General features: G+C 40.0%; 1 protein-coding gene across 2 annotated transcripts; it reads left to right on the top strand.

The window, feature by feature from the left end:
• Positions 1–289: 289 nt before the first annotated feature.
• LOC135556717 (secretory carrier-associated membrane protein 5-like) lies at positions 290–14,384 on the top strand. Of its 2 annotated transcripts, XM_064990119.1 has the most exons (8): positions 290–642; positions 1,347–1,454; positions 1,591–1,669; positions 1,993–2,112; positions 3,823–3,979; positions 4,443–4,544; positions 5,058–5,175; positions 11,438–14,384. In XM_064990119.1, exons 3-8 carry the CDS (start codon positions 1,663–1,665, stop codon positions 11,633–11,635), a joined length of 702 nt encoding a protein of 233 aa, XP_064846191.1. In that variant the 5' UTR covers positions 290–642; positions 1,347–1,454; positions 1,591–1,662; the 3' UTR covers positions 11,636–14,384. The 2 variants fall into 2 exon arrangements, with proteins under 2 accessions (XP_064846191.1, XP_064846190.1); XM_064990118.1 differs by lacking the exon at positions 1,347–1,454.
• The last annotated feature ends 7,293 nt before the right edge of the window (positions 14,385–21,677 follow it).

Here is a 21,677-nt window from a genome sequence, read left to right as displayed (position 1 = left end):
TGATATCGCAAAAAAATATGATCAATGGCTCATTCGAGAGAAGACATCCTTCCGAGTTATGACATCGGCCAGTATTGAAATCTGACATCAGTGACAGGAATGATAGATGTTTTCGCGATCTAAAAGTACTATTCCAATGAACTTTCAGTGTAGCGAGAGAGACTTTATCACAGTGCTACATCATACCGGACGAATTTCTACCTGCTTGAACGCCAATAAATTAGACACACATGAAAACATGAAACTACCCAGGGAATCAATAGAGCATCACTCTGAGATGCACAAAAACAATATAACATTGAAAATGGGTGAACCTTTCCTTTAAGATAGTGAGAGTGAAATACCGCTAGTAAGCAGTTTTCTTGTTGGACAGTTCTGTCCAGCAACGATTCCGTTTCCTCAAACCATTTCCTAGTAGGACGGGTATGTGCGTAAAGAGAGAGGAGAAACGTGACGTCACGGAATAGCTTTCTACCCCCAAACTCTCGTTTGGTTTTTGCAGATTTTAATCGAATATAGAATTTATGTCTCTCGTTTTAATTTCACCAGCGTGTGTTGTGTTTCATAAAGAATATCGTCATATAATGCAATTGAAGAACGTTGCATAGTAACAGCATTCCTGGTTTTGGAAGAAAAAAAGAGGTAAGCGATAGATCCTTTCCAAAGTAACGAATCCATACCGTTTTATTTACATTACATTACATTTCATTCACTCATTCTGTTTCAATTACACGATTGGGAGAATTATAGATTTACTAAATGCTCCGTGCATTAATATAATGTACCACTCCTGCCGCATGATTATTCTACAATCGTTTGACTTGTTTATTGAGTCCTGCTGAAAATACTCCATCGTGTCGTAGGCTAGGTCTCTATTACGGTTACTCATCTGAAGGGCGCCCCTTTCTCCATTGACAGTAGTGCTCATCACGATGCAATTGTAGCATACAAACAGCGGCATCTTGCATCCTGCCCATCCTTTAAAACGAATAACAACATCTGAAAAACGTAAAATTTTGCATTGATTCGTGCTCTCATACCATCGTTTGTCATCAGTCTGGTGGTATAGGCCCATTTGGTGCAAAAATATATGCTGGGAAAATGCCCTTCATCTAAACACCCTCAACGTATGAGTGTTTGAACGGTAGCTGCAAATATCATAAATATCCATCATCACACTGTCAAACTTTATTAAAATAAATGACAGATTATGTTATGCAGTCTACAATGTATATCTCACTGACAACAAGGGCTGTATTCAGGAGGCTATCAGAATGGAGAGTTTGTAGCCATATAATATTATGCATAATCGACGTAACATGTTACATTGTAATCCCATATTGTAGGTGCGGGGGCGGTGGGCTATAAAGGCTACGAGCGCAAAGCACACTGGGAGGGAGAGTCGGTTTTGGCGTAATTTCACTGTTAACCGACCCATGCATTGGGCGCTCAAGGTTTTTCATATTTCTTACCGATAGCCTACATACCGGTTTGTTGCTTGAAATAATATGAAGGCAGTTATGGTGTTTATGATCATAAAATTATATTTTTCTTTGCTGAAATATTGATACAATGTAATATTCTTTTCAGGATAATTTCTAAGGTGTTGAGTTTTAGTCTGAATTTTATTTATTTCCAACTGGAGGAAAATATCAAATTGTAATGGCAGGTAAGAACAGTCTTTATACATACAAGGATGGTATAGTAGTGGGAATATTTTGTAGAGTGTGATTTCTGTATTGAATATTGAATCATGCTACTCTTTTGTAAGATATATAAGTCATTAGTAGTAAGTAGCTAATAAGCATTTTACTATCATACAATTATAGCACACAATGCTTAACCTGACTGTTTTAATATAACTTGTGTGTTGATCAGGTTGAATGCTTATACTTTTAACTTTAATATTTTATCTTGGATTTTTGTTTTTAATTCAAGATTTGACTAACTAAGTAAGTGAAATTCTGAGCCTCTTACTTTTATCCCCCACAGAAAACAATTTCCCTCCCCTGCCTGGCTTCATCCCTCTGAAGCCGTGTTTCTACCAGGACTTCAATGAGATCCCAGATGTACACCGCTCCATCTGCAAGAAGCTCTACTACTTATGGATCTGTGAGTGTGTTGGTATCCCAAATGGCACCCTATTCCCTATTTAGTGCGCTACTTTTGGCCAGGACCCATAGCGTTCTGTCTGGGAAACCGACACAGACGACTCAGTCTCTAACCACAGGATGTCTTCCAAATGACACCCTATTCCCTATTTAGTGCACTACTTTTGACCCTATGGGTCCTGGTCAAAAGTAGTGCACTAAATAGGGTTTCCCAGACAGATTAAGCAAGCCTTATACACCATTTTTCCCACCGAGAATGCTTTTTAGTTCTGAACTTGGTTAAACTGGGTTTTAGTCATCAAGTATTAGAGCTAATATTCTACAAGAGTATATATATAATATATATTATATTATTATATTATATAATTATATTATTATATTATATATACATTTAATTATATATATATATATATATATATAATATTCTCAAGCAGTAGAAGATTAGAGGTTCTGGTGCTGTACCGGGCAGCATCGGCCCATTCTAACCAAGTCCTTGGCGTATTCATTGTGTAGATTGCTTGAGTGACGTCATAACGGCAAGCTGTTAAAGTGCTACTGCTACTGTTTGGCCTTTCTTTTCAGATGACTTTTAATGTCACCCAAAGCATTATGGGAAACAAACACAGGTATAGCAGGAAGGCGGGTGTAGCTGGTTTGAAGCTCTTTAATAAGCCTTTCAGGAATCCAGCCAAGAATTGTTACTTTACATGGTTTTTCATCTAAATCAACATCCGCTAGTTCAAAGCCTCCCATCTATACCGTTGGCTTGACAACAAGAGCTGAAACTGCAGCTAATAGTTTAATGGTAATCTTTATAGATGTATGATCGTATACCTTTCATTATCATTTTTCATTTCATTTGCATTATTTACATTATCACTCAGGTTGGGGATTGTATAAGTAAGTCCTGTGACATATATGTTATAAATAATCCCAATAGTTTATCATTAGTTTGTGCCCTTTAGCCTAGTAGTCACTGTATTGTGTGTTGAATAGATATCTTTTTCATAAAAAACAAAAAACAAATTACAGCATATTCTCTTTATCGTTCAATATTTATAATAATCCCAATAGTTTATCATTAGTTTGTGTCCTTTAGCCTAATAGTCACTGTATTGTGTGTTGAATAGATAGCTTTTTTTTATTTTTTATACAAATCATACAAATTACAGCATATTTTATTTCTTTAACATTCAATATTTATATTTGGGACACAGACCATAGAGATCTCTCCCCTATACCGAAGATACAAAATTATAAAGTTACCTTTTCTGTCTCTGCAAACTCTCATACAAATGTGAAGCAACCAATTAAACTTTACTTTGCTAGATTAATCATCCAATAACAGACGGTGCTGTTGTACTTTAATTACATAAGGTCCCCGTCCCAGACAATGTAATTGTACTAACAGGAAATGGGAAAACAGTAACATGATGGTCCTGTTTATTTGGCAACAAACCGTTGAAAACAGACTGAAACAGAGAGGGACGACATGGACTTGTCCAATCAGACACCCTCATTCTCCATTACCGTTGCATGCCCTAATTGAACACCAGGCCATCATTGTAAATATTAATTTGTTTTTAATTGACCTGAATGGTTAAATAAATTACATTTAAAAGCATGACCAATGCTACTGCATTGTAAATAATGCCACGTCCACCGTTAATATCATTATTTAACCTTTTTTGACCACCTGTGATCATTACAGTTAACAGTGCCACCTTGGCGGTCAATCTGATTGGCTGCCTGGCATGGATGTGTGGCGGGGGCGGAGCCACTAACTTTGGCATGGCTATTCTGTGGCTCATCCTGTTCACCCCCTGCTCCTACGTGTGCTGGTTCAGACCCATCTACAAGGCCTTCAAGTAAGAACATCCTTCTTTCTGACATCTGGGGTGCGTTCAGTATGGTTTAACGTTTGCCAACGTTTTGGTCGTTCAGTACTGTCTTTGTTGAATTAAACGTTGGAACACCGTTCTGACTTAATGAATGCAGCCCGTGTTACATTAGATGAGGCAGAGAGATGTGAGTAAACCCTTTCTTCAGGCTATTAACCCCCCTCCCCCCCCCCAGATATACAGTGGTTACAGGAGGTTGGTGATAAATTCATTGGGGAGGACGGTCTCGTGGTAATGACTGGAGTGGAATCAGTGTATTGGTATCACATACATCAAATGCATGGTTTCCATGGTTTCCAGGTGTTGGATGCCATTCCATTTGCTCCGTTCCGGCCATTATCATGAGCCGTTCTCTCCCCTCAGCAGCCTCCACTGTCTAGGTTAAATCCTGGATTTCTGATTGGATTTACTTCTCTCCCCCCCCTTGTAGGACTGACAGCTCATTCAACTTCATGGCGTTCTTCTTCGTGTTCATGGCCCAGGTGGTGATCAGCATCATCCAGTGTATAGGCATTCCAGGCTGGGGCATCTGGTAAGGATGGAGCCTGGGTGTCCTCTCGGGAATCTGGTTCCTCTCAAGGTTTCTTCCTTCTAGGTTCAGTCTGATGAAGGCCATTGATGGCCAAAATGTCATGTTTTTTTTTTGTGTGTTTTTTTACTTGGAAAAAGCCTAATAAAACAACAATGTTTTTTTATTTGTGGGAGAGTCACGCGTATTGACTTGGAAAGTATGGCCCTCCAGTCGCCTCTGAGTCTGGTTCCGCTCAAGGTTACATCCTTCTAGGGAAAGGTTCCTCCGTAGTTGCCATGCCACTTCTCCTTGCTCTTTGGGGTTCTAGATCAGGTTACTGTAAAGCACTTTGTGACCACTGTTGATGTAAAAAGGGCTATACAGTTTGATTGATTTGCTTGATTGATTGACCTGATTTTCGTCCGTAGGCCTAACAGCTGATAGTATTGCTATCATTAGGGAAAGCCTGCCTTTAGAACAGGCGTGGACTTGCTGTGACCTTGTTGTGGTTTTCTTCCTCTTTCCTTCCTCCAGTGGCTGGCTGGCTACCATCACCTTCTTTAGCACCAACATAGGCTCCGCTGTAGTCATGCTGATCCCCACCATCATGTTCACTGCCATGGCTGTCCTCTCCTTCACCGGGCTCACCAAGGTACCATAGTACTATGTGTGTGTGTGTGTGTGTGTGTGTGTGTGCTACATACATTTTCACTTTGTTGTGGAATACTTCTGTCCAAAGGAGAGAGACTTTTAGATTTATTCAAAACAATCAAACTTTATTATTTAATTATTACAACAACAACAACAAAAAAATCACCTTTATTTAACCAGGTAGGCCAATTGAGAACAAGTTCTCATTTACAACTGCGTCCTGTCCAAGCTAAAGTCAAAGCAGTGTGACACAAACAACAACACAGAGTTACACATGGAGTAAAAACAAATGTACAGTCAAACATACAAACATACAGCAATAATGGAGCTGATCGACAATCATCCGCAGAGGATCGCTGAGAACCCACCAGCAGATTCAGGTTACAGCTCTTCATAGCAAAGTACATCCTCCTGAATGTTCATGACAATCAACAGATGTGTAGAATTATACGAAGGTACATTGTGTTATCAAGTAACAGACAGCAAGATTTACATGTCGCCAGGTTTCTGTCTCTAGGTCATTTTACTGCTTGTTTATACAGGGTCATCTTCTCAGCTTGGCACTCCTTAATAACACACAGATACTAATGCAACAATGGGACACTGGATCCTCCTCACAAGTCCAGTGTCCATCTGCATGTGAGAGAGAAACTGGACGGATGGTTCACCTGGCCCTGGCAGACAGGCCAGCCTTTCACATACACTAATCATTCAATGGAAGAGGCCCAACTCAGTCCCACAGACACAGATCAGAGAGTACTAATCAAAGTATTTGATACATAAAACAATATTAAAACATAATCTTGTAATGTTCTACCATAACTTCCACACTTTACTCTAAAGCCCTGACTTGCACATTTCTCACTCTGACTAGAGTATAATGGACTTTAGCAACACGTTTCTCACTCTGACTAGAGTATAATGGACTTTGGCAACATTTCTCACTCTGACTAGAGTATAATGGACTTTACTAGAGTATAATGGACTTTAGCAACACGTTTCTCACTCTGACTAGAGTATAATGGACTTTGGCAACACGTTTCTCACTCTGACTAGAGTATAATGGACTTTGGCAACACGTTTCTCACTCTGACTAGAGTATAATGGACTCTAGCAACACTTTTCTCACTCTGACTAGAGTATAATGGACTCTAGCAACACATTTGTCACTCTGACTAGAGTATAATGGTCTTTGGCAACACGTTTCTCACTCTGACCTGAGTATAATGGACTTTGGCAACATGTTTCTCACTCTGACTAGAGTATAATGGACTCTAGCAACACATTTCTCACTCTGACTAGAGTATAATGGACTCTCGCAATATGTGCAGTGTGGTTTCTGTAGATATATATTTGATGTCGGAAGTTTACGTACACTTAGGTTGGAGTCATTAAAAATTGTTTTTCAACCACTCCACAAATTTCTTGTTAACAAACTATAGTTTTGGCAAGTCGGTTAGGACATCTACTTTGTGCTTTTGTGCATGACACAATTCATTTTTCCAACAATTGTTTACAGACAGATTATTTCACTGTATCTCAATTCCAGTGGGTCAGAAGTTTACATACACTAAATTGACTGTGCCTTTAAACAGCTTGGAAAATTCCAGAAAATTATGTCATGGCTTTAGAAGCTTCTGATAGGCTAATTGACATCATTTGAGTCAATTGTAGGTGTACCTGTGGATGCATTTCAAGGCCTACCTTCAAACTCAGTGCCTCTTTGCTTGACATCATGGGAAAATCAAAAGAATTCAGCCAAGACCTCAGAAAAACAAGTCTGGTTCATCCCTGGGAGCAATTTTCAAGGTACCACGTTCATCCGTACAAACAATAGTACGCAAGTATAAACACCATGGGACCACGCAGCGGTCATACCTCTCAGTAAGGAGATGTGTTCTGTCTCCTAGAGATGAAAGTACTTTGGTGTGAAAAGAGCAAATCAATCCCAGAACAACAGCAAAGGACCTTGTGAAGATGACTTAGGAAACAGGTACAAAAGTATCTATATCCACAGTAAAATAAGTCCCCATATCAACATAACCTGAAAGGCCGCTCAGCAAGGAAGAAGCCACTGCTCCAAAACCTCCATAAAAAAGCCAGACTAAGGTTTGCAACTGCACATTGGGTTAAAGATCATACTTTTTGGAGAAATGTCCTCTGGTCTGATGAAACAAAAATAGAACTGTTTGATCATAATGACCATAGTTATGTTTGGAGGAAAAAGGGGGAGGCTTGCAAGCCGAAGAACACCATCCCAACCGTGAAGCACGGGGGTGACAGCATCATGTTGTAGGGGTGCTTTGCTGCAGGAGGGACTGGTGCACTTCACAAAATAGCAAGGAAAATTTTGTGGATACATTGAAGCAACATCTCAAGACATCAGTCAGGAAATTAAAGCTTGCCGCAAAATGGGTCTTCCAAATGGACAATGACCCCAAGCATACTTCCAAAGTTGTGTCAAAATGGCTGAAGGACAACAAAGTCAAGGTATTGGAGTTGCCATCACAAAGCCCTGACCTCAATCCTATAGAAAATTTGTGGGCAGAACTGAAAAAGCGTGTGCGAGCGAGGAGGGCTACACACCTGACTCCGTTACACCAGCTCTGTCAGGAGGAATGGGCCAAAATTCACCCAACTTATTGTGGGAAGCTTGTGGAAAGCTACCTAAAACATTTGACTCAAGTTAAACAATTTATGGCCAATGCTACCAAATATTAATTGAGTGTATGTAAACCCACTGGGAATGTGATGAAAGAAATAAAAGCTGAAATAAATCATTCTCTCTACTATTATTCTGACATTTCACATTCTTAAAATAAAGTAGTGATCCTAACTGACCTAAGACAGAGAATTTTTACTAGGATAAATGTTTAAATGTATTTGGCCAAGGTGTATGTAAACTTCCAACATATGATTCAGCTGAAAAAAAACAGTTTCTCCTAACTACTACCGTACTTCTAGTACTGCTCTTGTCTGTTGAGGCAATAGCAAACTGTCAAGACAAACCCACAATTGTATCATCTTATCTTTCTGACCATATTTTCTTGGTGTACGTTCTCCAGGAAATATAGCTTTCGTGTCTTTGACCTGAAGAGGACAACAACTTGATGGGCTGCTATAGTAACAGGAGATCAGATCTCTCTGCATCCTTTAGTGTCTTTGACCTGAAGAGGACAACAACTTGATGGGCTGCTATAGTAACAGGAGATCAGATCAACAACTTGATGGGCTGCTGTAACATCCTTTATCCTTTAGTGTCTTTGACCTGAAGAGGACAACAACTTGATGGGCTGCTATAGTAACAGGAGATCAGATCTCTCTGCATCCTTTAGTGTCTTTGACCTGAAGAGGACAACAACTTGATGGGCTGCTATCGTAACAGGAGATCAGATCTCTCTGCATCCTTTAGTGTCTTTGACCTGAAGAGGACAACAACTTGATGGGCTGCTATAGTAACAGGAGATCAGGGGCCCACATTCATAAAGTGTCTTAGAGTAGAGGAGTGCTGATCTAGGATCAGTTTAGCCTTTTATATCAGAATGAATAAGACAGGAAATGGACAGGAGGGATCTGATCCTAGATCAGCACTCCTACTGTAGACACTATGTATTCAGGCCTGGATCTAATTCACAGCAAAGACCGTATTTCTTTCTTACAAGCTTTAGTTTGACTTTGGCTGTAATATGACTCACATCTCAGGTACTACAGGCGGGTGAATATGATCTCTTCTGCTAACATTGCTGTGAACACTGAAATGTTAATTAATATCCCTGTAAAAAAAAGTGTACTTTTATTTAACTAGGCAAGTCAGTTAAGAACAAATTCTTATTTACAATGACGGCCTACCCCAGCCAAACCTGGGCCAATTGTGCGCAGCCCTAAGGGACTCCCAATCACAGCCGGGTGTGATACAGCCTGGAATTGAACCAGGGACTGTAGCTACACCTCTAGCACTGAGATGCAGTGCCGTAGACCACTGCACTACTCGGGAGCCCAATAGATTCCCTAAATATAAAAGAGTAAAAAATATTTAATAAATATCCCTGACTTGTCGACTACATAGTTGATGGACAAGTAATATATATGGCCTGTACTGTGTTTTACTTAAGGTAATATAAATATATCTCAAACACCATCTCAATCTCTCCCTGACTCTCTCCAGGAAGCACAAGGATCCCCATTAGTTCCTGCCAAGGCAGCAGCTACTTTTCCTGGGGTTTATTATGGATCCACATTCATTCCTGCCAAGGCAGCAGCTACTCTTCCTGGGGTTTATTATGGATCCCCATTAGTTCCTGCCAAGGCAGCAGCTACTCTTCCTGGGGTTTATTATGGATCCCCATTAGTTCCTGCCAAGGCAGCAGCTACTTTTCCTGGGGTTTATTATGGATCCACATTAGTTCCTACCAAGTCAGCAGCTACTCTTCCTGTGGTTTATTATGGATCCCCATTAATTTCACAACACACTGTGTCCCCTCAGGCCATTACCACATATCTACAGTACAAAATCCATGTGTACCTTTGTGTGTGTGTATGTGTGTGTGTGTGTGTGTGTGTGTGTGTGTGTGTGTGTGTGTGTGTGTGTGTGTGTGTGTGTGTGTGTGTGTGTGTGTGTGTGTGTGTGTGTGTGTGTGTGTGTGTGTGTGTGTGTGCGTGCGTGTGCGTGTATGCATATGCGTGTGCGCGTATGCGTGTGTGTGTATGCGTGCGCGTGTGTGTGTGTGTATGCATGTGTCTATGCCTATGCTTGTGTTGCTTCATGTACTGTGGCACCGGACCAGTACTCTATAAATCTCTCTCTCACACTGTCTCTCAGTCTGTCTCTCTCTTCAGGTGCACAACAACTTACCTGGTAAATAAGGGCAGGGGGCGCAACTTTGGTTTTAGAAGTGAGGGGGGACATTTTGTTTTGTATCCAGTCGGATAAACACTCCAAACAGCCTACCCAACAGCTCGGAGGCATCCACATGGTCCTAAAGCACACCGTTGCCTCGTTTTGTATCACATTACAATGATAAAACTATGAGTGACAAAAATGCTATTTCAGAATGTGAGGGGGACATGCCCCCCCATCCCCAGTGAAAGTTTTGCACCTGAATAAGGGTAAATAGGCATAGCACCAGGGACAACATGTACCATAACACCAGGGACAACATGTACCATAACACCAGGGACAACATGTACCGTAACACCAGGGACAACATGTACCATAACACCAGGGACAACATGTACTGTAACACCAGGGACAACATGTACCATAACACCAGGGACAACATGTACCGTAACACCAGGGACAACATGTACCGTAACACCAGGGACAACATGTACCATAACACCAGGGACAACATGTACTCACCAGGGACAACATGTACCAGGGACAACATGTACCGTAACACCAGGGACAACATGTACCGGGACAACATAACACCAGGGACAACATGTACACCAGGGACAACATGTACCAGCACTGGGACAACATGTACCACCAGTAAACACCATGGACAACATGTACCGTAACACCATGGACAACATGTACCGTAGCACTAGGGACAACATGTACCGTAACACCAGGGACAACATGTACTGTAGCAGGGACAACATGTACCTAGGGACAACATAACACCAGGGACAACATGTACCATAACACCAGGGACAACATGTACCGTGGGACAACATGTACCGGGACAACATAACACAACAGGGACAACATGTACCGTAACACCAGGGACAACATGTACCATAACACCAGGGACAACATGTAACACCAGGGACAACATGTACCGTAACACCAGGGACAACATGTAACACCAGGGACAACATGTACCGTAACACCAGGGACAACATGTACCGTAACACCAGGGACAACATGTACTGTAGCAGGGACATCATGTACTGTAAAACCAGGGACAACATGTACCGTAACACCAGGGACAACATGTACCGTAACACCAGGGACAACATGTACCGTAACACCAGGGACAACATGTATCGTAACACCAGGCACAACATGTACTGTAGCAGGGACAACATGTACTGTAACACCAGGGACAACATGTATCGTAACACCAGGCACAACATGTACTGTAGCAGGGACAACATGTACCGTAACACCAGGGACAACATGTACCGTAACACCAGGGACAACATGTACCGTAGCACCAGGCACAACATGAGCAAAGACAGTACTCTTTATTGTGTCCTCTGTTTGTGCTACAGTAATACAACTCACGCTAACACTATCTCCCTGACTCTCTCTCCAGGTGCACAACATGTACCGTGGCTCTGGGGGCAGTATGAGTAAAGCCCAGGAGGAGTGGACCACCGGGGCCTGGAAGAACCCTCACGTCCAGCAGGCAGCACAGCAGGCCGCCGTGGGGGTGGCGCAGGGAGCCATGCAGCAGCAACAGCCCCAATACTCACAGGCACCCACCTACAATTATGATGACCCGGGCATGTAGGGCAGGGAGGAGGAGAGGGTGGGAGGTAAGGGGTGAGGAATAGCCAGGGTGACGGTCTGTTTCTGATCTCGCGTCAGTTGTTATGAGAGCAGAAACCGAGCCTCCCAGGCTAGGTGAGGGACAGACTGGGGAGATGAAAAGGGATGATCATCAAATGAGAACCACAATTCACGATTACATTCAGATAATTCTTAGATAACAAAAAATATATACAGTGGGCAGACAAAGTATTTGATACACTGCCGATTTTGCAGCTTTTTCTACTTACAAAGCATGTAGAGGTCTATAATTTTTATCATAGGTACACTTCAACTGTGAGAGACGGAATCTAAAACAAAAATCCAGAAAATCACATTGTATGATTTTTAAGTAATTAATTTGATAAAAATTACAGACCTCTACATGCTTTGTAAGTAGGAAAACCTGCAAAATCGCCAGTGTATCAAATACTTGCTCTCCCCACTGTATATATTAAAATGTGTCATACTGTTTTGATTTTGCTTCAAAAGGTTTTTCCTAAATGTAGGAATAATAATTTTACAAAACTCGGAACAGCTATCTCCTAACATGGACCAGCACTCCAAACATGCACATAGTTATTACACATAGTAATAACATATTACAAACACACGCACACACAAGATTAGTTTCTCTGCTTCCATGTGCCAGACAGACACTTGCACTGCCCTGTAATGCTCATTAGCTTTGAATAGAAGAACCCAACACTGTCTTACTAGAGCCATTGCAACGTTTCAAAAAAATATAATAGTTTTAGTACATTTGACTTGACACTCTTATCCAGAGCAACTTACAATAGTGAGCATACATTTTTTTGTACTTTATGTTTGTACTTGTCCCCTGTGGGATTTGAACCCGCAATCCTGACATTGCAAGTGCCCTGCTCTACCAACTGACCCACACAGGGACCTAGTGGGGTAGGCTTGTGATGTTCTGTCATGTTTTTGAAAAACAGTTTATACTTGTTTTTGCAGTACTGTATTATTGTCAAGGATGCAGTTTTGCCACATGGACATGACAAAAATGCAGAAAGATCGAATTTAATCCTATTTAAAAAGGATTATCACAATTTTGTCCATGTTGAATTTTGATTTTGTATCACTTAGATTCTCAGGAATAGACATCTACTTTGTTTTAGACATAAAATGACTTTATTGTATTCATCTGTTTTTTTTTTTTTAGATCTTAACTAGCTGCTAGATGGCTAATAGCTACATGTTAGTCTGTCTACAGTAGAAATACCAGACGTTCTGTTGGCGTCTTCAACCTTAGCCATATTAGAGGTGTTCAATTCCTCAACATTTTCAGATTTATTTCAGGTTATGGGGAGTGTGTTTTGAGCGAGCATGTTATTCTGTTGACTATAAGTGAAATAATTAATAGATGTTTAATAATAACAACCAATTTAAGCACACATGTATAGTGTTAAGGTCTTACGTATAGGATGGAACATTCCAGATAAGTATATGACTACTGTAACCCAGTTAAGAATTTAGACTAGGTGAAACAAAAATCGTTCTGTCTGTAAAGGGGCAGATAGTTCTGTCTATAGGGGGCAGATAGTTCTGTCTATAGGGGGCAGATAGTACTGTCTATAGGGGGCAGATAGTACTGTCTATAGGGGGCAGATAGTTCTGTCTATAAGGGGCAGATAGTACTGTCTATAGGGGGCAGATAGTTCTGTCTATAGGGGGCAGAAGGGAATGATGGAAACAATGGAACATTTACAAAACGTAGTCTTAATTCCCCATTGAAGATATAGTATTTGCTATTTGTAGATGGACAGATGTTAGATGTTATGAATGTTTATTCCCATTGGTCAATCCTCTCACTAATCCTAAAGTGAACCCTGTGAAGCGAATGCTTTTTTTTAAAAAAAGACTACATTACCCAGGGGGCAAATCTGGTTGTAATGATGTCATCGTGACATCATTTCAAACAGTTTTGCCTGCTGGGTAATGGTGGAGTTTAACCTTTACAAGTGAAAACATAAAATGTGGCTGTCAACGTTAGTACATGAGTATAGATGTGATATGGTATATATAGAAAACATTGAATATTGTTTATACAAACATCTCATTTTATGAACAGAAACGGGAAGAAAATGACTGTAGCCTTTATGAGTATCGATGTTTTCATTTAGAGATGGAACTACCGCATAGCTACATTTGACTGCAGTGGAAAATGTTTTAGTCTCAAGAAAGTTAACTCTGAAAATGTAAAAGATGGATATTACAAAAATGTGTAATACAATATTAGACTTGAAACAAATGTGAAGATGTGTACATGAATGCCAGATATTTAAAAAAACAAAAAAAACAGTGAATTGTCTTGTCTGATTGTGTGATGATGTTCAATATGATTTTATTTTAAATATTTCTCAAAACTTTTGTTGTTGTTGTTGTACTTTTCCTGTATAAATTCTAGAAGGTATATGTGAGGCAGAGTGTATATGTTCTAGAAGGTATGTGAGGCAGAGTGTATATGTTCTAGAAGGTATGTGAGGCAGAGTGTATATGTTCTAGAAGGTATGTGATGCAGAGTGTATATGTTCTAGAAGGTATGTGAGGCAGAGTGTATATGTTCTAGAAGGTATGTGAGGCAGAGTGTATATGTTCTAGAAGGTATGTGAGGAAGAGTGTATATGTTCTAGAAGGTATGTGAGTGTATATGCAGCTCTGCTCTTTCTGTCTCTCCACAGTCGTTGGGTGTATAAAAGGCTTCTAATGGGTTTTATTCTCATCATTGAATAATATATATATATATTTTTTTTCTCAAACCAGAATTTTCAACTCCGTGCTCGCTGTATTCACTTAAACACACTGGAGCGATAAAAAATATGAATTTACAGATCAACTTATAACTATAAAATGATAAACCTCAGTTTATATACTGTACATTGTCCTCGCTTAAATAGCATGTGCCCTTGCCAGTAAGAGCAGAATAGGGCAGGTTTGTAAAGTTATATACTATATCTGCGGATGATAAAAATGGATTGTTAATAATATTGCACCAGCAAAATAATATTGTATTCAGTATCTAGTCCAGTAGACTATAATCCCTTTAACCTGGCATCTGATCTCCTGATGTCAATACATTTCACCGTTGATAGCGAAACAGTGGTGAGCGCATTATCCAATCTGGTTAAACCAGGCTACAATCCTTTACGTTTACCGTGTCCGTCTGTAGTAACATGTTCTGTTAGGTTGACAGAAGCCTTGATTTTTACTGTAAAGTGCAACAGAACAAAACAACGTTTCTGATTGTAGTCAGTCAATGGGTGTGGTTCTGGTGAATTTGTGAGTCAGACCAGACCGTGTGCCAATGTCGTGGACATAAGGGACATAACAGTATGTTTTGGTTTATTGATGTTAAACACAGCTGTGTCCAAGCTTACCAATACAATGCTCTGTTGTCTGGTCTGAAATGGCACCCTATGTAGTGAACTACTTCTGGTGCACTGTATAGGGAATAGGAAGCAATTTGAGACGCTAACCTGGTCTTAACTGAATGGAATAGGGTGCCATTTTAAACGCATCCTAGGAGACCAGAACTGCAGTCCATTTGACAGACAGCAGTATTCCATATTCCATATGGTTTTTGGGTCATGCATGTTGCTTCGCAGCATTTGAATGTAATTTCTCATTGACCCCCGATCTACCTTCTGTATGCGTGTTATTATGTATCCTGTACTACAATAACAATATGGATATATAAATGATATGAGGTGAGGTTAATGTTAATACCATTGCCATGGATAAATATAATATATATATTTTTAATGTAACTAGGTAAGAACAAATTCTTATTTACAATAACGGCCTACACCATCCAAACTTGGGCCAATTGTGCGCCGCTCTATGGGACTCCCAATCACAGCCGGATGTGATACAGCCCGGATTCAAACTAGGGACTGTAGTGATGCTTCTTGCACAGAGATGCAGTGCCTTTAGACCGCTGAGCCACACCACAGGTCTATACAGGTTAGGTGTACATGCTATGATCATATGGATAGTAATGTTATATGATCATTCAGGAGACTGTGCTCCATTTCGAGATGATTTTGATATTTCCCTGATGGATAGTAAACAGTTATATGTTGCATATCATGTCACTGAGTGTTTTTGTCAGCGGTAGAAAAAGTACCCCATTGTCATACTTGAGTAAAAGTAAAGATACCTTAATAGGAAATGACTCAAGTAAAAGTGAAAGTCACCCAGTAAAATACTACTTGAGTAAAAGTAAAGATACCTTAATAGGAAATGACTCAAGTAAAAGTGAAAGTCACCCAGTAAAATACTACTTGAGTAAAAGTAAAGATACCTTAATAGGAAATGACTCAAGTAAAAGTGAAAGTCACCCAGTAAAATACTACTTGAGTAAAAGTAAAGATACCTTAATAGGAAATGACTCAAGTAAAAGTGAAAGTCACCCAGTAAAATACTACTTGAGTAAAAGTCTAAAAGTATTTGGTTTTAATTGTACTTAAGTATCAAAAGTATAAATAATTTAAAATTCCTTATATTAAGCAAACCAGAAGGTACCATTTTTTTTTAAATGGGGAGGGGGGAATAGACAGAGGCACACTCCAACATTCAGACATAATTTACAAACAAAGCATTTGTGTTTAGTGAGTCCACCAGATCAGAGGCAGTAGAGATTACCAGGGATGTTCTCTTGACAAGTGTGTGAATTGGACCATTTCCCTGTCAAAATTAAACGAGTACTTTTGGGTGTCAGGGAAGATTTATGTAGTAAAAAGTACATTATTTTCTGTCTGTCTGACTCTCTCTCTCTCTGTAACATGTCTGTCTGACTATCTCTCTCTGTGACACATTATCTATGTCTGTCTGACTCTCTCTCTCTATATAACACATGATGTCTGTCTCTCTGACTCTTTCTCTCTCTCTCTGTAACATGTCTGTCTGACTATCTCACTCTGTAACACATTATCTATGTCTGACTGTCTGGCTGACTCTCTCTCTCTGTAACACATTATCTCTGTCTGTCTGACTCTCTCTCTATATATAACACATGATGTCTGTCTCTCTGACTCTCTCTTTCTCTCTCTATATATAACACATGATGTCTGTCTCTCTGACTCTCTCTCTCTCTGTAACACATTATCTCTGTCTGTCTAATTGTGACTGATTGACCGATCTACAAATAATAATGAGTAGTTATTTATGATGCTAGGTTATTTGTAGATCATTCAGTCGGGCAGATACCTTCACTGTGGAAAAAGCCCTCACTCTTCTATGTGTCCTACTTTCTCTCTGGTTCTCTGGCAAACCCAGCCTTTGGCTGCTTGTTTCCTGATTCTTCTAACGCTTTGCTGACACAGTCACTTGCTGTTCATTGTTACGTTATGGCATAAGGTCAAAGTTCGAGAGTACAACTAAAACCAAGATGCAGAGGAAAACATGTCTTCTGTTAATAGAAAGGTAAGAATGTTTTTGGCTGCATTGTAAAAACTCTGGTAATATTCACTTTAGATTTGAAGGGACAATCTGGGATCCGTTCGCCCTGCCTTTTTGTTGGTAAACAGCTGAGGGGGTGGGGGGGGGGGGGGCTGGAGAAATGTAACAATGTTTAAATTCATATGTCTGAACTATGGATACAAGGACTGATCAGCCATAATGTGGCAGGTTTGGAGAACTAACCATATGCTGAGTTCATAGCTGAAGAGTGTCCCAAACAGTGGTCAGTGGTGTAATCTACTTAAGTTAAAAAAAATACTTTAAAGTACTACTTAAGTCGTTTTTTGGGGTATCTGTACTTTACTATTTATATTTTTTGACAATGTTTACTTTACTACATTCCTGAAGAAACACTTTCGCTGACACCCAAAAGTAGTCCTACTCGTAAAATTTTGAATGCGGACGGGAAAATAGTCAAATTCACGCACTTGTGAAGAGAACATCCTTGGTCATAGCCGTGCAAAGTAGGGGTGCTGAGTGTGCTGCAATTTTACAAATGTAGTGCACTGGGCCTTTACTAGTATTAGCCGACCGATATAGACGTCTGTAGCATCTCTGCTTTGGCAAAAAAAGGTAGTTGTATAATTAAAAACAGAATTTAGCAGGATTCAATAGTTGGAATTGTGAGAGTTGTTGCCCTGTTCCTTTCTCTGTGATTACATTCTAATGGAATCTAGAAATAACAAAACTCTGTCATCAAACATCCACATCAAATTAAATATTTTTCTTGATCAAATAACATGGGAAGACAACCAATTTTTTTATGTAGTATTAATTTACCATCCTTTCAAACCACTTAATGTAAATGTACATTAGTGTATTGTACATAGACTGGTCATCTAGTTTTCTACCTGTAGACTTTTCATCACCATGACGATAAAACAATGTACAATACAGTAATTGAGTACATGGAGACATCAAGTGGTTTGTAATGATATGGCTCAGTTGGTAGAAAATGACGTGTGCAATGCTAGGATTGTTGTGGGTTTAATACCCATGGGGAAAAAGTACGAACATTTATTTTATTTAATTTATTAGGATCCCCATTATCCGACGCCAATGGCGACTGCTAGTCTTACAGGGGGCTGACACATAACTAAAAATACTTTACTATTGGCACACTTCATGTTAATGTTTTAAATGTGTGTGTGTGTGTGTGTGTGTGTGTGTGTGTGTGTGTGTGTGTGTGTGTGTGTGTGTGTGTGTGTGTGTGTGTGTGTGTGTGTGTGTGTGTGTGTGTGTGTGTGTGTCAGCTACACATACATACATGTCAGTACGTACACACAACAAGTAAGTCACATGGATGAATGCACTCACTACTGTAAGTTGCTCTGGATAAGGGTGTCTACTAAGATGGAAAAGTAATGAATAGACCATTTCAGTTTTCACATAGAAATAAGTATTTCGAGAAATTGGAAAACATATATCAAGCATGTGTTTTTATATTCCACAAGTATTATCAGATTAACTATTTTGTGCAGACAATGATCAAACTCAAGTTACAAATACTGGTAAACACACAACATTTTCACAAAAATAGTGCACTGGGCCTTTACTAGTCCTGTATTAGCGGACCGATATCTTCAGCGTGGGCAATTTGTTTCCTGCATCCATCTCACCCGCAGCAGCCTCACCCCCAAACTACTGCCCGTGGCTACCCGTGGCTATGTCCCTGGTCATACCTACTGACTTTGATCTGGCTGACTCACTAAACACAAATGCTTCGTTTGTCAATTATGTCTGGGTGTTGGAATGTGCCTCTTTCTATCCGTAAATTAAAGAAATACAAGAAAGTGGTGCTTTGCTTAACATAAGGAATGTTTTATTATTCCTATGTTTACTTTCGATACTTAAGTATATTTTAGCAATTACATTTACTTTTGATATTTAAATATATGTCAAACCAAATACTTTTGGACACAAGTAGTATTTTACTGGGTGACTTTCACGTTTACTTGAGTCATTTTCGATTAAGAAATCTTTACTTTTATGACAACTGGGTACTTTTCCCACCACTGCCAGCGGTCCCAACTGTCAACATAAATGACGCTGTCAACGGTAGTGGACTTACGGTCATGGCTAGAAGGGATACAGATTTTGTCAAAATAATGTCAGATTTGACTTTTCGTAGCAGGTTAGGAGAGTTTATTCAGCAGGTTATGATAATTAGTTTAAGGTTAGGAAAGGGGTACGGGTTAGCTAAAATGTCAATATTATTTTGACAAAAGCTGGATCCCTTCTAGTCATGAGGTAGAGTCACCCTGCATCTGCGCAAATGGCGCGTTAGTTGCTCGCTCACACAGCGAAGCTGTTCAATGAACAAAGGAATGTTTGGCGGGAAAGAGCGACCGATCACCGATTTATGTACTCAGGTAAAAGGCATTAGCCATTAGCCCAAACAATAAAAACATGCTATTTAGTTGATACATGTGCATCAGGCATGACATTATTTAATTTATGATTGAATACTATTATTATTAACAAAGTGTGCTCCATTAGAGGTAGAAATCGAATATGTATTTCAAAAAACAAAATGTTTAATAATTTTGAGACTACAGGAAATAGGTTGACCACTATGATATGGTGCGTTCAAGACCACTGGGAACTCTGAAAAATACGAGGTCAAATCATGACGTCAGTGATCTTCAGGGCAGAAAGTCAGAGCTCTAGAAAGAGGTCAGAGTTCTCGAGTTGGATGACCGTTCAAAACGATTTGTCCCAGTCGGAGCTAGCTAAGACTTCACAAAATGGGACAAACACCAAATTGAGACTCTGCATGCAGAATTCTGCAAAAATATTCTCCGTGTACAACGTAGAACACCAAATAATGCATGCAGAGCAGAATTAGGCCGGTACAGACTCAGTGAGCATAGCCTTGCTATTGAGAAAGGCCGCCGTAGGCAGACATGGCTCTCAAGAGAAGACAGGCTATGTGCACACTGCCCACAAAATGAGGTGGAAACTGAGCTGTACTTCCTAACCTCCTGCCAAATGTATGACCATATTAGAGAGACATATTTCCCTCAGATTACACAGATCCACAAAGAATTCGAAAACAAATCCAATTTTGATAAACTCCCATATCTACTGGGTGAAATTCCACAGTGTGCCGTCACAGCAGCAAGATTTGTGACCTGTTGCCATAAGGAAAGGGCAACCAGTAAAGAACAAACACCATTGTAAATACAACCCATATTTATGCTTATTTATTTTCCCTTGTGTACTTTAACCATTTGTACATGGTTACAACACTGTATATATATATATATATATATATATATATATATACATTATAATGTCTTTATTATATTTATATATATATATATATATATATATAATATGACATTTGTAATGTCTTTATTGTTTTGAAACGTCTGTATGTGTAATGTTTACTGTTCATTTTTATTGTTTATTTCACTTTTGTATATTATCTACCTAACTTGCTTTGGAAATGTTAACATGTTTCCCATGCCAATAAAGCCCCTTAAATTGAATTGCTAGTTTTCCCCCCGATTTCCCAGTTGTCTTAAAACGCTTTGAAGCCAGAAGTCGGAGATTTACAAGTTCCCAGTTGTTTTGAACGCTGCATTATACAGGGACACACTGGGCGCATTCGAGCGGATCACTTTTGTCAAGTCGGTGACAGTGTGTTGCTTTCTGGGGATATTGCCCGACTAACTACATGGACTTTACAAAAAACGTGATCAAAGGTCATAACGTTTAGACGGCATACCATTGCAAGTTTTCGTAGCAGGTTGGAAGAGCATTTTCGCTAACCCTATCCATTTTCTTAACCTTAACCTCAGTCTCCAAACCTGCTACATTAATTATCCTAACCTGCTGCATGAGTTCTCCTAGCCTGCTACGAAAAAGTCACTTCGGTAAAGAACTGGGCCGCTCAGTAGACAATGGACCTGCTATTTCAGCCACTCCCGTTGCTGACAGGTGTATAAAATCGAGCACACAGCCATGCGATCGCCATAAACAAATATTGGCAGTAGAATGGCCTTACTGAGGAGCTCAGTGAGCTTTCCAACAAGTCAGTTTTGATATTTCTGCCCTGCTAGAGCTGCCCCGGTCAACTGTAAGTGCTGTTATTGTGAAGTGGAAACATCTAGGAGTAACAACGGCTCAGCCACAAAGTGGTAGGCCACACAAGTTCACATAACGCGTTAAAATGATCTGTACTCGGTTGCAACACTCACTACTGAGTTCCAAATTGCCTCTGGAAGCAACGTCAGCACAATAACTGTTAGTCGGGAGCTTCATGAAATGGGTTTCCATGGCTGAGCAGCCGCACACAAGCCTAAGATCACCATGCGCAATGCCAAGTGTCGGCTGGAGTGGTGTAAAGCTCTAACCGCCATTGGACTCTGGAGCAGTGGAAATGTGTTCTCACAGAGCCCTGACCTCACTATATAGGAATTGAATTGGAACGCCGACTGTAAGCCAGGTCTAATTGCCCAGAATCAGTGCCCGACCTCACAAATGCTCTTGTGGCTGAATGGAAGCAGGTACCCGCAGCAATGTTCCAACATTTAGTG

This window comes from Oncorhynchus masou, chromosome 15 (assembly GCF_036934945.1).
Source record: "Oncorhynchus masou masou isolate Uvic2021 chromosome 15, UVic_Omas_1.1, whole genome shotgun sequence".
In the NCBI taxonomy this organism is placed as follows: Eukaryota; Metazoa; Chordata; class Actinopteri; order Salmoniformes; family Salmonidae; genus Oncorhynchus; species Oncorhynchus masou.
The sequence above is the reverse complement of the archived record's forward strand: the minus strand, read 5'-3'. Positions and strand labels throughout refer to the sequence as shown.